This window comes from Malurus melanocephalus, unplaced genomic scaffold (genome assembly GCF_030028575.1).
Source record: "Malurus melanocephalus ecotype Western Australia unplaced genomic scaffold, MMel_1.1 scaffold_130, whole genome shotgun sequence".
Taxonomy (NCBI): domain Eukaryota; kingdom Metazoa; phylum Chordata; class Aves; order Passeriformes; family Maluridae; genus Malurus; species Malurus melanocephalus.
In genome coordinates, this window is record NW_026623362.1 from 76,265 (window position 1) to 90,308 (window position 14,044).

Below are 14,044 nucleotides of genomic sequence, written 5' to 3' on the forward strand. Positions count from 1 at the left end.
GCAGGGCTCTGCCCGCGCCCTGGCCGGAGGTGCTTCCCCGGGAACAGAGAACCGCCGGGATACGAACGGGCTCCGCTGCAAGCGGGCTGAGGGGCTGTCGGTGTCCCCGGCACTCGCTGTCCCGGGGAAACGCCAGGGGCGCGGGACCGGAATGACCGTGCTGGAGGGGTCGTGCTAGGGGGGTCGTGCTAGAGGGTCCGGGGATGGGGACAGCGTGTCGCCTTTTGCCGTGGGTTGCTGTGGGACTGCGGAGAGAGGTTGAGCTGGGATCCAGCCTCCTGCCAGCTCCCCCGGCCACTTCCCCGCGGGGCGGGAGGCGCCGCAGGTCCTGGACAGCTCCCGCTTTGAACGCCGTCGAGGCGCTGCCAGCCGGCTGCCCGGCGAGGCTCCCGGCCGCCCTCCCAGAAAAACGGGGCGAGAGGGGCGTGGGACGGCTGAGGAAAAAAAAAAAAAAAAAAAAAAGAAAAAGAAAAAAAAAGAGACGACGAGTCAGATTTTCCTTCCGAAAGCCTCAGTGTCCACGTCCTCAAAGCATGGAACCAATTTAGCGTCGCCGCCCCCCCGCCTCTCCCGCTGCCAAGGCTGCTGCGGAGGGCTGGGGACGCGGGGCACGTGACRGCCTGGGCGGCGCCGGGACCCTCCTGCGGTATAAGTAGGGCGGACCGGGGCTGGGTTAATTTAGCATCCCGGGCAGCAGGTTTCTGCTAMGGTTGGAGTTACTCCTCGAGACTGTATGCCTGCGTCCCACAGGCGATAGCTAACCAACCGACTCGGCACCACAAGGAGTCTGCATGTCTTGCAACTAGACATGCTCAGCTTTGTGGATACACGGATTTGGTTGCTGCTCGCAGTAACTTCATACCTAGCAACAGGCCAACGTAAGTGCTTTCCGCTTGTTTGTGGCAGGGGTGGTGGCAGGGGTGTCTGTCCGGCTCTGCGCTCTGTGCTCTGTCCCGACGCCCGCCCCACGCACGGCAGTCTGCGGGGAGTTGCCGCTTCCAAAGCGATAAAAACCAGCTCATAAACTGCCACCTCTGTCCCAGATCAGAATCTAGATTCTTTCCCTGAGAAAAAAAGATGGCAAATGGCCAACGAGATCCCTCTCTACGTAAAAGGGAAAAAAAATAAAAAAGAGGAAAAAAAAGGGACAACTTCCCTCCAGAAGGGCTTGTACCTGGAGGAGGACTCAAACCCCATCTCCAGCGCAGATGCTGAGAGGAGATACAGATACAGGCTGGGAAGAGAGTGCTTGCGGCGAGTGGAAGAACCCAGGCTGCACTATTGTGGGACTTGAGGCTCGCTTTCCGAATCAGGGAGCTCGGAGGAGCGGGAGGGCAGCGGCTCATCCCTTTCCTCCCTCCGAGGGGCTCCGAGCGGGACCCGCTCCCCGCTCCGCGCGCGGGCGCGCCCCCTGCGGGCGGCTCGGAGCTCCGAGCCAGCGCTGCGGGCGGAGCTGCCGCGGCCCCGGGGCGCTCCCAAACGCTGAGCCCGCCCGGGGACACCGGGGAGGGGAGGACCGTGCGGGACAGGAGGGAGGCAGGGCAGGAACAGTGCTCCGCTCCGCTGCGAAAAGGGAACGCGGGTCCCCGAGGCTGCAGTGCAGCTCTCGGCCTCTCGCTGGATGAGGATTTAGTGCCCCCTCATCGCAGTGAGCGAAGCGCGCAAACACACACCCACCAACACCCCCACACACTGCGATGGGAAGGGAAGGAAACGCGCCTCTCCACTCGGCTGGGACCAAGCGGAGCCCTTCTGCAGGGCAGCGCCCTCTGGAGACCCCCCGAGCCCCCTGTGGTTTTAACCAAGGGTTTGTCCGCGTTCTAGGGCGGGAGGTGAGGGGAGCAGCTGTGCGCTACCCGCTCCTGGCGCTGGGTGCCCCGGGAAGGTGCCCCCGGGTCSCACTCGCCGGGGCGGGGTCCCCGCGGTGGCCGTGGTCCGGGGGCCCGCGGAGGGGCCGTTCCGGAGGGACATTCTGGGGACATGCCCCCAAGCCCGGTGACACGCGGCACCAGCGCCTTCGCAAAGGCGTCGCCGTTATCACCGTCACCTGGGGGCAGGATTTGCTTCAGTTTTATGTTGGGTTAGCACAGGCAATCGGTGTCTACGAGATATTCCAGTGCTTTCAGCAMTTCAGAGCTGTTACCTTTTACTGGAGTGCACGAATCACCCGAATTTAGAATGATCATACACTGCCAAAATGAAACGTTGTGGAAAAACATCCAACAGYCTGTTAGTTAGTGGTAATGTTAAATTGCTGGCATTCAAGTGAAATGTGAGACTTTTTTACTATGGTGAGTTTAAGCCAAAATAGATTTTTAATTCCTTTAAATTAAGAAACTCAGAAAACTTGTATCTCCATCTAATGAAAAAAAAGGGTTTACACTTAACAGTACATAACATGCAGAGATAGTTATTTGCAATCTGGTGTTTAATAGCTTCAAACTGTTCCCTGCTACACAGTCTTAGAGGAAATTGTGGAAATAGGGATGTTTGGCTACAACCACATTTCCCATAAAAAGTGGGGTTGGACCATTTATCACAAAATTTCAGGTTACTCCTAGAATTTAATATCTTCACATGTGTCAGTCTGTCTGGATTTATCAATATCTTGTATGAACACATACATGAAAATACATCGCTGTGGGTTTTTTTCTATGGACGTATGTTTAAAAATATTTAGAGCAGGCTTATAGATATCTGCCTTTTCACTGTATTAGCCATGTTATTTGTTTTAATTTCATTAGCAAGTCTGTTTTGAATTTAAAATACATGGCAATTTCACCCATGAGTCTTTCCAGTCTAAGATAATTATCTTAAAAGTAGGACATTCCATTAAGAAAATGTATATTGCATTAAGAAATTTTTTAAAATAGCTTTTTGCTATTTAAATCAGCAAAATTAGTTTTTAATTAAGAGCAAGTTTAAAATGCAAAATTCTTAAAATATCTGAATCCCTCTCTAATTGTCTCTTTTTTTTTTTTCTTTTCCTTTTTGCAGATGTGAGTGAGGTCAGTATATTTTTTTTAATCTAATATTAAAACTCCAATTAACAGACTAGGTTTCTCTTCTCGAGGCAGTATTATTTTCTAACATTCATTCCCAAGATGGTCATGGAAAAGTGGTGATTGAATCCTGAAGGCACTTCCTGGAAAGGTACCCACCCCAATTTCACAAGTGGGACGGCCTTTTTAAGAGACTGCCTTCATAGGTGTAGAGACCATGAAGAGAAAGTAACGGAACAGTGGGGTTTGGGTGTTGYACCTGGCAGCTTGGAATACAGATGACTCTACTTTAATGCCAGTTTTACAGTCTACATTTCATTGCGCAGTAGGATTATGAAAGAGCTCAGGTGTGATTTTTTTTTTTTTAATTCCAATATTTTAGACTGTAATAGCTATTAAATTGTCAGTTTTCAACAGAATATTTTAATAGAGTTACATGCATCTTTGCTATATATAAATTCCTAGCCTTCAAAGTAATTTGAAATCATAGGGCATACTTAAATATAATGTACTGAGAAAAAGTATAGTTATGTAAGAAGATGAGTCTAAGTTTATGCATTATTTTAGTTTCAAATACTGGAAGAAATTTTAACCATTTTTTAAAAAATTATCTTCTTTATTTTTTTCAGGCACCTGCAGGGCGGAAGGTAAGCATTTTTATTTTTCTTTTGTGGAAATGAAGAAGATATCATGTAGTCTTCAGCAGATTAATATTCTGTTGAATATTGRATGAAAGGTAAACTGACTACATTGATTATTTTCAGTGTTCTCTGAAAATAGCAGTAGTGCTGAGCTGAATAAGTAGTAAAAAGGAAGGAACAACCAGTGCAGYATCCTAACATCAGGGTAAATTGAAATACTGAATTAGAGGTACTTTACGTATGAGCAGAACTAAGGCTATCAAGAACTAAAGGGCATCAAAGTACTATTTGTATTCAAACAGAGTTCCTTTGGAAATATTTATGTGGATTGAATAATACAGCAATATCCGTACACGTCTAAATGGCTAAACAGATTCTGTATTATTTCYAAAAGACACTACTGTTTAATTAGAACTAGTTATTCAGTAGAAACAAAAATCAATTTTGCAAGTACTTCTGGAGTTTGTGCAGTGGCACTTTTAATTCACATAGTAGTGGCAGTGGCTAATCTATTTCCAGTAGATTATTATGGAAAAAAATATGCTCTCTGTGGAAAATAGCTATTGGAGCTGTATGTGCAGCCTTCTTTTCCTTTTTAATGTACACTAATTATTCTTAATGTATCTGTTTTCCTGTGTTGTCCTGGAAAACTTCCATGGTAACTCATTAAGTTTTATTTTCTTCCGCAGGGCCCTAGAGGAGACAAAGGGCCACAGGGAGAAAGGGTAAGGAATTACATTGATGTTTCTTTGTGATATTTGAACAGTAGTGGTTGCAAGATTAGTAGGGAAAAGCTAAGTTTAAGCATTGCTATGAGATTAAATGAAGGGACCTGTAGAGGCTTGCATGTAAAATTTCATTAAAAAAAGAAACCGAGTTACCTATGTACCAAATTCTGCCCTGATACTTCATCAGCCTTAATTATGGTCATTGTACCTAAGCAGACGTGATTGAGATCATAGAGCAGCCCAGCTCTCCAAGAGATGATTTGAAAAATGTTTTTCCAGCTGCCAACGGTGGAAATAATGCATAGAAATGCAGAGGGAAAAGTTGACACATAAAGATGTAATCYTTGAACAATGTGGTACATGGATAAGCCCTCTACATAAAACCTGAATAGACTAAGTCAGTTTTGAAAACCGTTCATTATCTGTGCCTCCAAAGATGCTTTGGAAAAGCTCCCTTCTTGGCAGCTGGGCATTTGTTATCTCCCTTCTGTTAGTCAAAGTGGATGTTGTACTGCTAAAGGCTCTACTGTAAAAGTAACCATAAATAATGACAGTTGAATAATTTAATTGAAAGGTTCATTCATATTGCTGGTATCTGCTTTTCTGGTTTGCTTCGRAAAATGGTATTCTTTGTTGCTTTTTGGAAAACAGTATTCTAAAATTCATGTACTTATCTGGGTAGTATGCAGTTATGTGTCTTTTTTTGTATCTTCTGGATATACACAGTATTGATGAGGGAGTTCTTGAAGATTTCTGAGATCATAGTATGCTGACAAATATAGTGGAAACTATTAGGAAGACTGTATCTATATGGTCAGCTGTGTATATGCTTTAGGCTGACACTAACTAAATTTGTTTAATGAAATGAGATACGTTCTTTGTTCTGAAGGCAACAAGCCTAATTTTGCTCCTCTAGAAATCCATTTATTATGGATTTCATTTGGTACTGAACTGAGTCCAAAACACTCMACAAATTAAATGCCTCACATCCATTGCCACAATGGCAAAACTTGGCCAACTTTGTGTACTGAGGATGAAAGAATGTAAGGACAAATGGATTAAACACAGGTAATTTCAAGCTGTTGTAAAAGAAGTTCTAACAGTGGTAGCAGAGAGACAGTATAAAAAAAAATCTGTAGAAGAGCAATGCTGTATTGTAATTTGATTTACAGTTGTACCAGCAAATAGTCTTTACTGATTAAAAATTGGTGTTGGACTTACTCTGGCTCCATGTTAACTCATGTCAGTAYGGCTGACGTTTTCTAATCCTCATTTTGTCAGATTTTAGGCTCTCATTAACAGGATCTGCCAGGCTGTGTGGGTCCACATGGGTCACTTGGGGTTCATAGGTTCAAACTTTGTCACTTAAGTTGAAACTTCCCAGCTTGGAGATTATGTTTTGGTAGCATAAATCCAATATTACTGCCATAAATCTTCTCAAATATGAAGCTCCAGTATGTATCTGATRTAAGGTGTAGCAAGGTAACATAAAATCAGACTATGCTTATTTTCTCCAGTTAAATATTTATTGAAATTGCATGTACAACACTGCTTTAGGGTGTCCTGTGTGCACCTAGTTGTTAGTGAAGTTACCACAGCAGAGATTTCTTCAGCCACTTCTAATTTYCACTGTGTAATTCTCGTTTTAACTCTAGGGTCCACCAGGTCCACCAGGCAGAGATGGTGAAGATGGTCTACCAGGTCCTCCAGGGCCCCCTGGTCCTCCAGGTCTTGGCGGAGTAAGGCATCCAAACATTCTATTACCAGAACTCATAAGCTGTGCTTTGTGGCTGAGATTGAATTTATATCTGCTGGAAAAYACTGTTGTTGAATTGAAGAGTGGAAGAAACGTTCTCTTGTGAGCCATAAGGAATTAATGCTCCCGGTTCCAATGAAACTCTCCTTGGAGTATATATATTCCATGGAAAATTTGGATTCTGTATTCAACAGAGATTTGTGAAGAAGAGCAAATAAACCCTCTTATTTAGCATTAAATTTACACAGCAATAATGTGTATGGGTTAGGAATCAACTAAGTGAAACAGTACTGTTAAGTAGATGGGGAAAAGAAACCTTTGCATTTGTATTCAAGAGACAGCAACTGTATTGGAATAAGCTGAAGAAAACTAAAGCTAAAAATCATTTTAAAGTTCTGTAGAATTTTAGAGTATCTTCCTTTAGAATTTTTTATCTGTATTTACACTACAGAACTGTGAACGGACTGTTGCTTTGGGTACAAGTGTCCATCATGTGTTTTCTGSCAAATGCTGGATTTAACTCTTTGCTTGACATTAGTCAAGCAGTTTGCACAGGGAGCATGAAGACATAGACTGTTTTATTGATCAACTTTACTAAATCCTTCTGCATGGAAGAATACTCTTTTGCCTTCAATGTAGATAATAATAGTTTATTTTCCTATTTGCAAATATCAAACTGCTTTCATTATTTTTTCTTACTTTAATATGCTAATAAAACAAACAAGCAAGGAAAAGGGGACTTAATTGTGATGTGAAGAACCTTTTTCCATTTTGATAAAATACCAAAAATCCATTGCAATGCTTCTGAGGCTGCATGCTCCTCAGATATTTCTGAAGCTGAAGGGCCCACCTCATGCAATAGTCAGTCAGGGCTGGTACATGAATTTTACTTATGCATATTTTTTCAGTGCTTTGCTTAACTTCCCTCATTGGAAATCAGGCAGAATTATTTGAGGGTTTACACAAAGTTTTCAGTTTTAAACGAGCACTGAGCTTACATTCCAAATTTTCAGTTCACACTACTGCAATGCCTCTCTATCACTTCTGCAGAGATATTTAGGTTTGAAAGGGCCTTCCTGGTAAAATCAAGTCTTTTTGGAAACAATTGAATAGAAATGTACTTATAATAGGGCTATGTTTACTGAGTTGTATGTATGCTGCTTTAACAAACCCGATAGCGAATATAACAAATCAGATGACATTTAGATGTAGAATGTTGATTAAAAATACTTTTTAAGGTAAAAAATTTAATGTTTTGATTCAAACTTTTTTATTGCCTACAGAACTTCGCTGCTCAATATGATCCATCGAAAGCAGCAGATTTTGGMCCGGGACCCATGGTAGGTATATGACATAGCACTTGATAGCTCTCATGAATAATGTGTTTAGGATTTCCCTTTGATYCTAATTCAGCTGTATTAATGAAAAAAATGGTGTTAAATTTAGTSGTTTGATCATATATTGACTCAGACTGTAAACCGGTCTTTAAATTTAGGATGATGTGAAGTGTTTTAAATAGTCTGAGGACTTGAAATACTGKCTTGGGTCTGTATGTTATCAGCTGGTGATTTTTTTCCTCCGTGGCTGTACAACTCTTTTTGATATTCTTGGATGGCACAGGTTTTTTTTTGGAAATTGGCCACCAAGTTTGGTTCTTGATAACTGAATGTTAGTAGTAGGTACTGTAAGGCTTTTCTGAGGACTCTTTATAGCTCACTATGCAAATGTAATTTAAGGAGTATATTGACACTCCACATGAATTTCTAGCTCTTCCTTATGATAACAAATATTTTCAGTGTACATGGATAGCAGAATATGGGTTAAATTCACCACACACACTGATTTCACAGGCACTGCATCTGGTGGGTGAGCAGCAGGATGAAGGCTGACCAGGATTATTCTGGGTCGAGTTCTTGTCTCCACTTCTAAAAATACTCTAATATTAAACAGATTTTGGGAAATACCCTGCCATCCATTTAGTTACGAAATATAGGAAAACAGGAGTACCTTTAATCAAGTGCTGCTCTCAGTGTCTGATGATTAATCAGAAAATGTAGATGAGGATATATTTGAGGTGTCACAATTTCTAAGTTCCAATTTTTGAGTCAGTTAGGTTCATTTGACAGTRACAGAGTAGAATCTACCTGTTAGTAAGTTTGAAGTTTTGCAAAGAATATGTAAAAGATCGGGAAGGGAAAAATAGCTATGGAATATAAGTTGTGAAGAAATTCACAGGGTTTATGCAGCACATATGATTCAGGTTGTCTAGAAACAGTTCTTTTTTCCTAGAATCACTGCATATTTTCATATCCACARCATTTCTTTAACTTCCATAAGTAAATGCCTGTAATTTATATGCATTTATTCCTCTTAATACAAGGTATTCAGTCTTATGGGAAAGCTACATAAGCTAYTGAAAAGTTGGCATATGATTTTAATCTTGCTATGAGAAAATCTAAAATAGTTTCCAAGTAAGTTTTAAAACCAATTTAAAACATAATTATTTCTGTTTCTGTTGAAACAACTCCTAAATCACTCTTTGGACTATAGAAGTCCAAGTTAAATTTCAGTTCACAATTGTTTGCTTGCTTAGTAAACCTTAGGACAGCWGTTAAGAGAGAGCAGTAATCTATGGAAATTTCCTTTTTAGAAGTGATTTTTTCACCCTATGTTTTCCAGATGTATGTAAATTCTAAATAATATCAAGGATAGTATATTAGTGACTTATTTTACCAGTGAAATTAAGAGAATTTAATCAAAACCAGAAAACAATGAAATATTTAAATAGAAGTAGGTCATTATTGGAAATAGATGTATACAYATTATGTATAAGAGCCTTTCATAATGTGTTATGTCCCTTACCTTAAAAGTCTGGAATTCTCTGGACAGGAAGGGTAAAAGGAAGAATTCACAAAAGAATTAATCAGTTCACTTGACAACAAGCCAGAATAGATTAAGAAGCCTAATCATAAAGTTCACAGCCGAGATGGTGCATTCCTAATCATCCCACTGGATTCTGCACTGGTTTGTTGCCACTGGAAGATGTTTGCATTGGAACTGCCTGTGTAAGTTCCTGCAGATCTCTTAACTTCCTCTAACTTAATTTGAATGTTGACAATGAAAACTGTAGTGCTAACCAATATTTTAGGAATACTGGGAATAGGTGTTATAGACAAGTTTATATAATCGTGATGTTTTTAAAAAGATTTTGCCATTTTTCTTCTCTAGGGTTTAATGGGACCCAGAGGCCCACCTGGAGCATCTGGACCCCCTGTGAGTACAGTCTTMTCTCTCCTACTGACATTGCCATACCTAAAGTTACAAATTGTCCTGTTTGAAAGCTAATGTCATCTCCCTCATTTTCTAGGGTCCTCCTGGTTTCCAAGGCCTTCCTGGTGAGCCYGGTGAACCTGGTCAAACAGTAAGTACAGGTTTCACTTACAGACACTGCCAACAGCAGTAATAGCACATCAAAGTAGGCTTGTAATGCTTAGGCTCATTTCTCCTATCCATGTGCTCTTCTGTGAATGTTTGGATGCTTTTGCTTGATCCTGTAACAGAAACAGAGCTGAGCACTCAGATTCAGGCTCTTTCCAAATGGAATCATARAGTGCAAAGTCAGTTAGGTCCCAAAGACACCCCAACTCTAGTCAAAAAACAGTGGGAAGATGTATATGAAGAGTGATGCTTTAAGTAATYCTCAATCTGTTTTTAACAGGGTCCCCAGGGTCCTCGTGGTCCCCCTGGTCCTCCAGGAAAGGCTGGTGAAGATGTAAGTGGTTTTTAAATCTCTTTCGGGGGTGGTGACTACACCTAACAACCAGGTTATTGTTAAGCTAAGCATTCTATTGGCCATGTTTTTGACATTGTTATAAAAGTAAGTCACCGAAATAATTATTTTGTGGTACAAGAGATGCAATGTGCTGGAAAGGTACAGAAAATTGGATAAATTCCAAAGTACTCCAAATATATTATTTAGCTTCCTGAATACAGGGAGAAGAAAACATAAAAGTTAACAATCTCCCTATATTTATTGAGAAAGAGAAGACTTGCCAGTGTATTTTTTTTCCATGGTTTGTTTTATTTTATGAAAGAAGCTTTCCTTCTTAGTGCATCTTTATTGAATTTTTTAGGGTCACCCTGGCAAACCTGGAAGACCTGGTGAGAGGGGTGTTGCTGGCCCTCAGGTATGTAGTGATCTGCTGGGTACAATACAAACCAGCTCCCTAATCAATGAAACCTAACAGTCTGTCTGAATTTTGCCCCATTAATAGTCCAGTAATATTCCTTAGATTAATTAATCCGCTTTCAGTCCTTACCTGCAGGGATATCATTTAGTTATGTTTTTGTTTTGTTCCCCTTCCCTATTCTCACTAAAGCTAATGAAATGAGTAGGAAAAAGAGCATAGTGAGGGGCTACAAAGAGACAGGTAAGCAGGCACCTTGRCATAGAAAGCTAAAAAAGCTGTGCTATCACGTGGTAATACATGAAATTTCTGAGGCTCATAACTGGAAAAATGAGGGTGATTACTGTTAATCTTGAAACAAGTCTGGTCCTGAAAGGTTAGGATCTGGATTCTAATCCTTACTTGAATATAATGACCCAAATCTGCTTGTTCATTTCATTGGCTTGTTCATTATCGTTTCTCTTGACTGCACTGTGTGTTTTCTATATGTCTCTCTGCATGACAGACAATAATTCATGCACCATTTGTTTTTAGGGTGCTCGTGGTTTCCCTGGAACTCCTGGTCTGCCTGGCTTTAAGGGAATTAGGGTGAGTATATACATACTTTTCCCTGAATATTTAAGACTAACAACACTGCAGAAATCCTCTGAAAGTGGAGAGTGAATGAACCTCTTTGAATTTTTTAATATTGCCTGATGAGAAAGACTAATTATTTCTGAAAACTCAGAAGATTGTATTAGGAAATAATTTTGTRTGTGAGAAAGGATTTATGTTACAAGACTTAGAATTTGCATGTAGCCATTTGAGAGAAAATATGTATCAATATTTATTTTTCTACTCAATATAGGGACACAATGGTCTGGATGGTCAAAAGGGACAACCTGGTACTCCTGGCACCAAGGTAAAAATGAAATCTGATACCGTAGGATGCATTTGTATCTCTTTCTAGCAAAAGACGTGTGAAGTCCCATCCAATGAGTCTTCAATGTTGCCATTGAACATTGCCCAGCTGCAATMATCTAAAAGTCAGTGGATCCATGTAGAAAAAAATCATGCAACCTTGTCATGAGAACATTCCTGAGGCCTTATTCTTGAGSCCTCAGTCAAGTTGTAAGCAAGTTAGTGCTTTCAGTGAATAATAGCTGCAGAATTGGGCTCTTAATGTTTGACAATTCAGCAGCACTTCCAACTGATTTTGCTCTCTGTTCTTTTCTGGATTGTATTCTGCATTTGGGTGGGKTTTTTTTAAGCATTTTAAAATAAAAACATCATCGCTTTTCTGAGTTGAGGCTATTTGATCCTCACAGTCTTTGTTCTGTCCAGTCGTTGGTGATTTAAAGCAGATTAAAACAATTAAGTAAAAGATAAAGTAGTTACTAGTAAGTGTGCTGGAAAACAGCAGCATATTAAATCAAGTTTGGTCATGATATAACTGTGCTGAAAGCAGTGATGAAGGCAAAAACTTTCAACACTTTGCAACAGTTAAGACCAGGTGCATTCAGGTATATTCAGGATACAAGTGCTCTAGGACAAATCTAGTCACTAGAGCTGTAAACAAACCTAGAGCTGTTGTAGAGAATATAAAACTAAAGGGAGAGGAGCCATGTAATAAGGGCTGTTACTCAAATCCTCAGTATTATTGGTCTTAAGTGAAAAATACCTGAGGTAGATGCTTATTTTAAGCCATTTGAAAGGAATTTGTCACCTTAATCCAAGGCAAAAGAAARCATCATTCTGCCTCTGCTCTAGCTAAAAAACAGCTGCTGAATTATCTGAATWGGTAGTTGACTATCCAGGTCAAATCTCTTAAGTGTGTGCTACAGAGTAAATGTCAGGATGAAGAAAGGGGGTAAAGAAAGCTGAGCAAGTGAAACAACTTTCTCTGGCCTTCCCTTCTAAAAGGATTCCAYCTGGCTGTGTTCCAGTGTATGCAAGGGCAAGTGCAGTCTCTGCACCCTCGGGACTTGATGTGCTGTTACTGTATTCTGAGATGCAAAAATATACAGTGCTATGTTATAAAATGCTGCAGAAAACACAGACAGTGGGATCCAGTAGCTGAAAATCTCTCTGATAGTGTTATGCTATCTGTCCAAAGTATCCTTTTAGTAACTCAAGCCTCCAAACTTTCTTCTTCATAGGGAGAACCTGGTGCYCCTGGTGAAAATGGTACCCCAGGACAACCTGTAAGTATTAACTGCTGCTGTGGGAAATTATATTCTTAAATATTTAGTTCAGTGAGCACTTTCTTCAATATTTGTCATTACTGACACTCCAGATACTCTAAAGGAATAGTAATGTGACTTACAGAGGGAAAAATAAAGTCTCTGTTCAGTGAAGACATAAATGAGGTAATTTAATTTTTCTTTCAGGGTGCCCGTGGTCTCCCTGGTGAGAGAGGAAGAGTAGGTGCCCCTGGACCAGCTGTAAGTGGCTTTCTATCTGTCTATCATCATAACCAGCCACTTTCTGTGGCTTTCTCTGACACTCAGTTCTCTTTTCAAGCTATTTATCATGTTCTTTCCTCACAGGGTGCTCGTGGAAGTGATGGCAGTGCTGGCCCCACTGGACCTGCTGTAAGTTTCATCTTGCTTTTTGACAGTCTGGTTCCATTAGGTCTTGTGCTTCCCTTTTTGCTTTTAGAGGATTTMTTGGGCTTGTAAGAAGTTGATTGTGTTGATGTTTTTAACACGATTCTTTGTTGCTTATCAGACCATCACAAATCCTTTGCAGACAATATAATGAGATCCTCAGGATTTATATTAAACACATCCATATCAAAGGAACCATATACTCTMTTGTTTGCACTGGTGATTTCATGAGGCTTCCCAGCACATTTCATTGGGAAACATCCAGTGCACAGAATTCTCATTTCCMACAGTCTAACAGAATAGTTCTCATCCCAAAACTAAATAGACCTAATACTTTTAAAGAGATATATACCATACACAGGTTACAGATGGATATAATTATATACATACTGTAAATTATATATGCACACCAGGACATAGCTTTGCACCTGCAGCATTGTCCTGTCAGACTAACAGTCAYTAACCTTTTTCATTCACCACTGATACCTGAATTGTGAGCTCATGTGAAAGGCCAGCAAGATCCAACTCTCCTGATCTGACCAGTAAACAGTAACTATTCCAATAAGAGCTAATCCAATGTAAATTTGTCCATTTAAGAGGAGTTAGTGTTGCCATAACAYACCCTTCAGTAAACCACATTTATCTCAGCCACATAAATATGAATACAAKGATATAGTTTCAAAACTGTAAAACAAATCAGGAATACACCAGAACAATAGTAATAACARTTAATAGGTTTTTTCTTCCTACCTKCAAAAATTGAGTCTATGATGGAGCTGTACTTGGTTCTGCTTTGCCAAAATTGATTTTAGTACTCCTTGTCACTTCAAACACCTGTAGTGCTTTAACAGAATAGAATGTGAGCATGGCTTAGAATTTCTCTTCAGTYCTCTCATGTGGAGCATTTAAAAAATAATTGGGCATTTAAATTGCAGGCAAATAGAGATCTTACGGCTAATATCTGATGTAATAGAACCAAAACATTTTAGCTGAAGACATTTGAATGTCTTTGAAAGCAATTGAGTTGCTATAAGAAAAATGTTCTGAAGCTGCTGATTGCAGAGGTGTTGTTCAGAATGGGCACAGCATTGCTTTATGTCCCAGTGTCTGTCTAGGCTGAAGTTATTTTACACATACTTAGG

The 14,044-nt window shown here is 40.5% G+C and overlaps 1 protein-coding gene across 2 annotated transcripts in view; it reads left to right on the forward strand.

Annotated features, from left to right (window-relative positions):
- The first annotated feature begins 660 nt into the window (after window positions 1–660).
- Window positions 661–14,044, forward strand: part of COL1A2 (collagen type I alpha 2 chain) — a 38,063-nt gene continuing 24,679 nt past the window's right edge. The window contains exons 1-15 of one of the 2 annotated variants that reach the window (XM_057370650.1): window positions 661–878; window positions 2,998–3,008; window positions 3,632–3,649; window positions 4,333–4,368; window positions 6,027–6,110; window positions 7,411–7,467; window positions 9,356–9,400; window positions 9,495–9,548; window positions 9,846–9,899; window positions 10,261–10,314; window positions 10,849–10,902; window positions 11,162–11,215; window positions 12,453–12,497; window positions 12,684–12,737; window positions 12,843–12,887. In XM_057370650.1, coding sequence (XP_057226633.1) covers window positions 809–878; window positions 2,998–3,008; window positions 3,632–3,649; window positions 4,333–4,368; window positions 6,027–6,110; window positions 7,411–7,467; window positions 9,356–9,400; window positions 9,495–9,548; window positions 9,846–9,899; window positions 10,261–10,314; window positions 10,849–10,902; window positions 11,162–11,215; window positions 12,453–12,497; window positions 12,684–12,737; window positions 12,843–12,887 — 735 coding nt within the window. In that variant the 5' untranslated portion in view covers window positions 661–808. Of the gene's footprint in view, window positions 879–2,997; window positions 3,009–3,526; window positions 3,650–4,332; window positions 4,369–6,026; window positions 6,111–7,410; window positions 7,468–9,355; window positions 9,401–9,494; window positions 9,549–9,845; window positions 9,900–10,260; window positions 10,315–10,848; window positions 10,903–11,161; window positions 11,216–12,452; window positions 12,498–12,683; window positions 12,738–12,842; window positions 12,888–14,044 lie in introns of those variants that run through there. The other variant, XM_057370649.1, reaches the window with a different exon arrangement.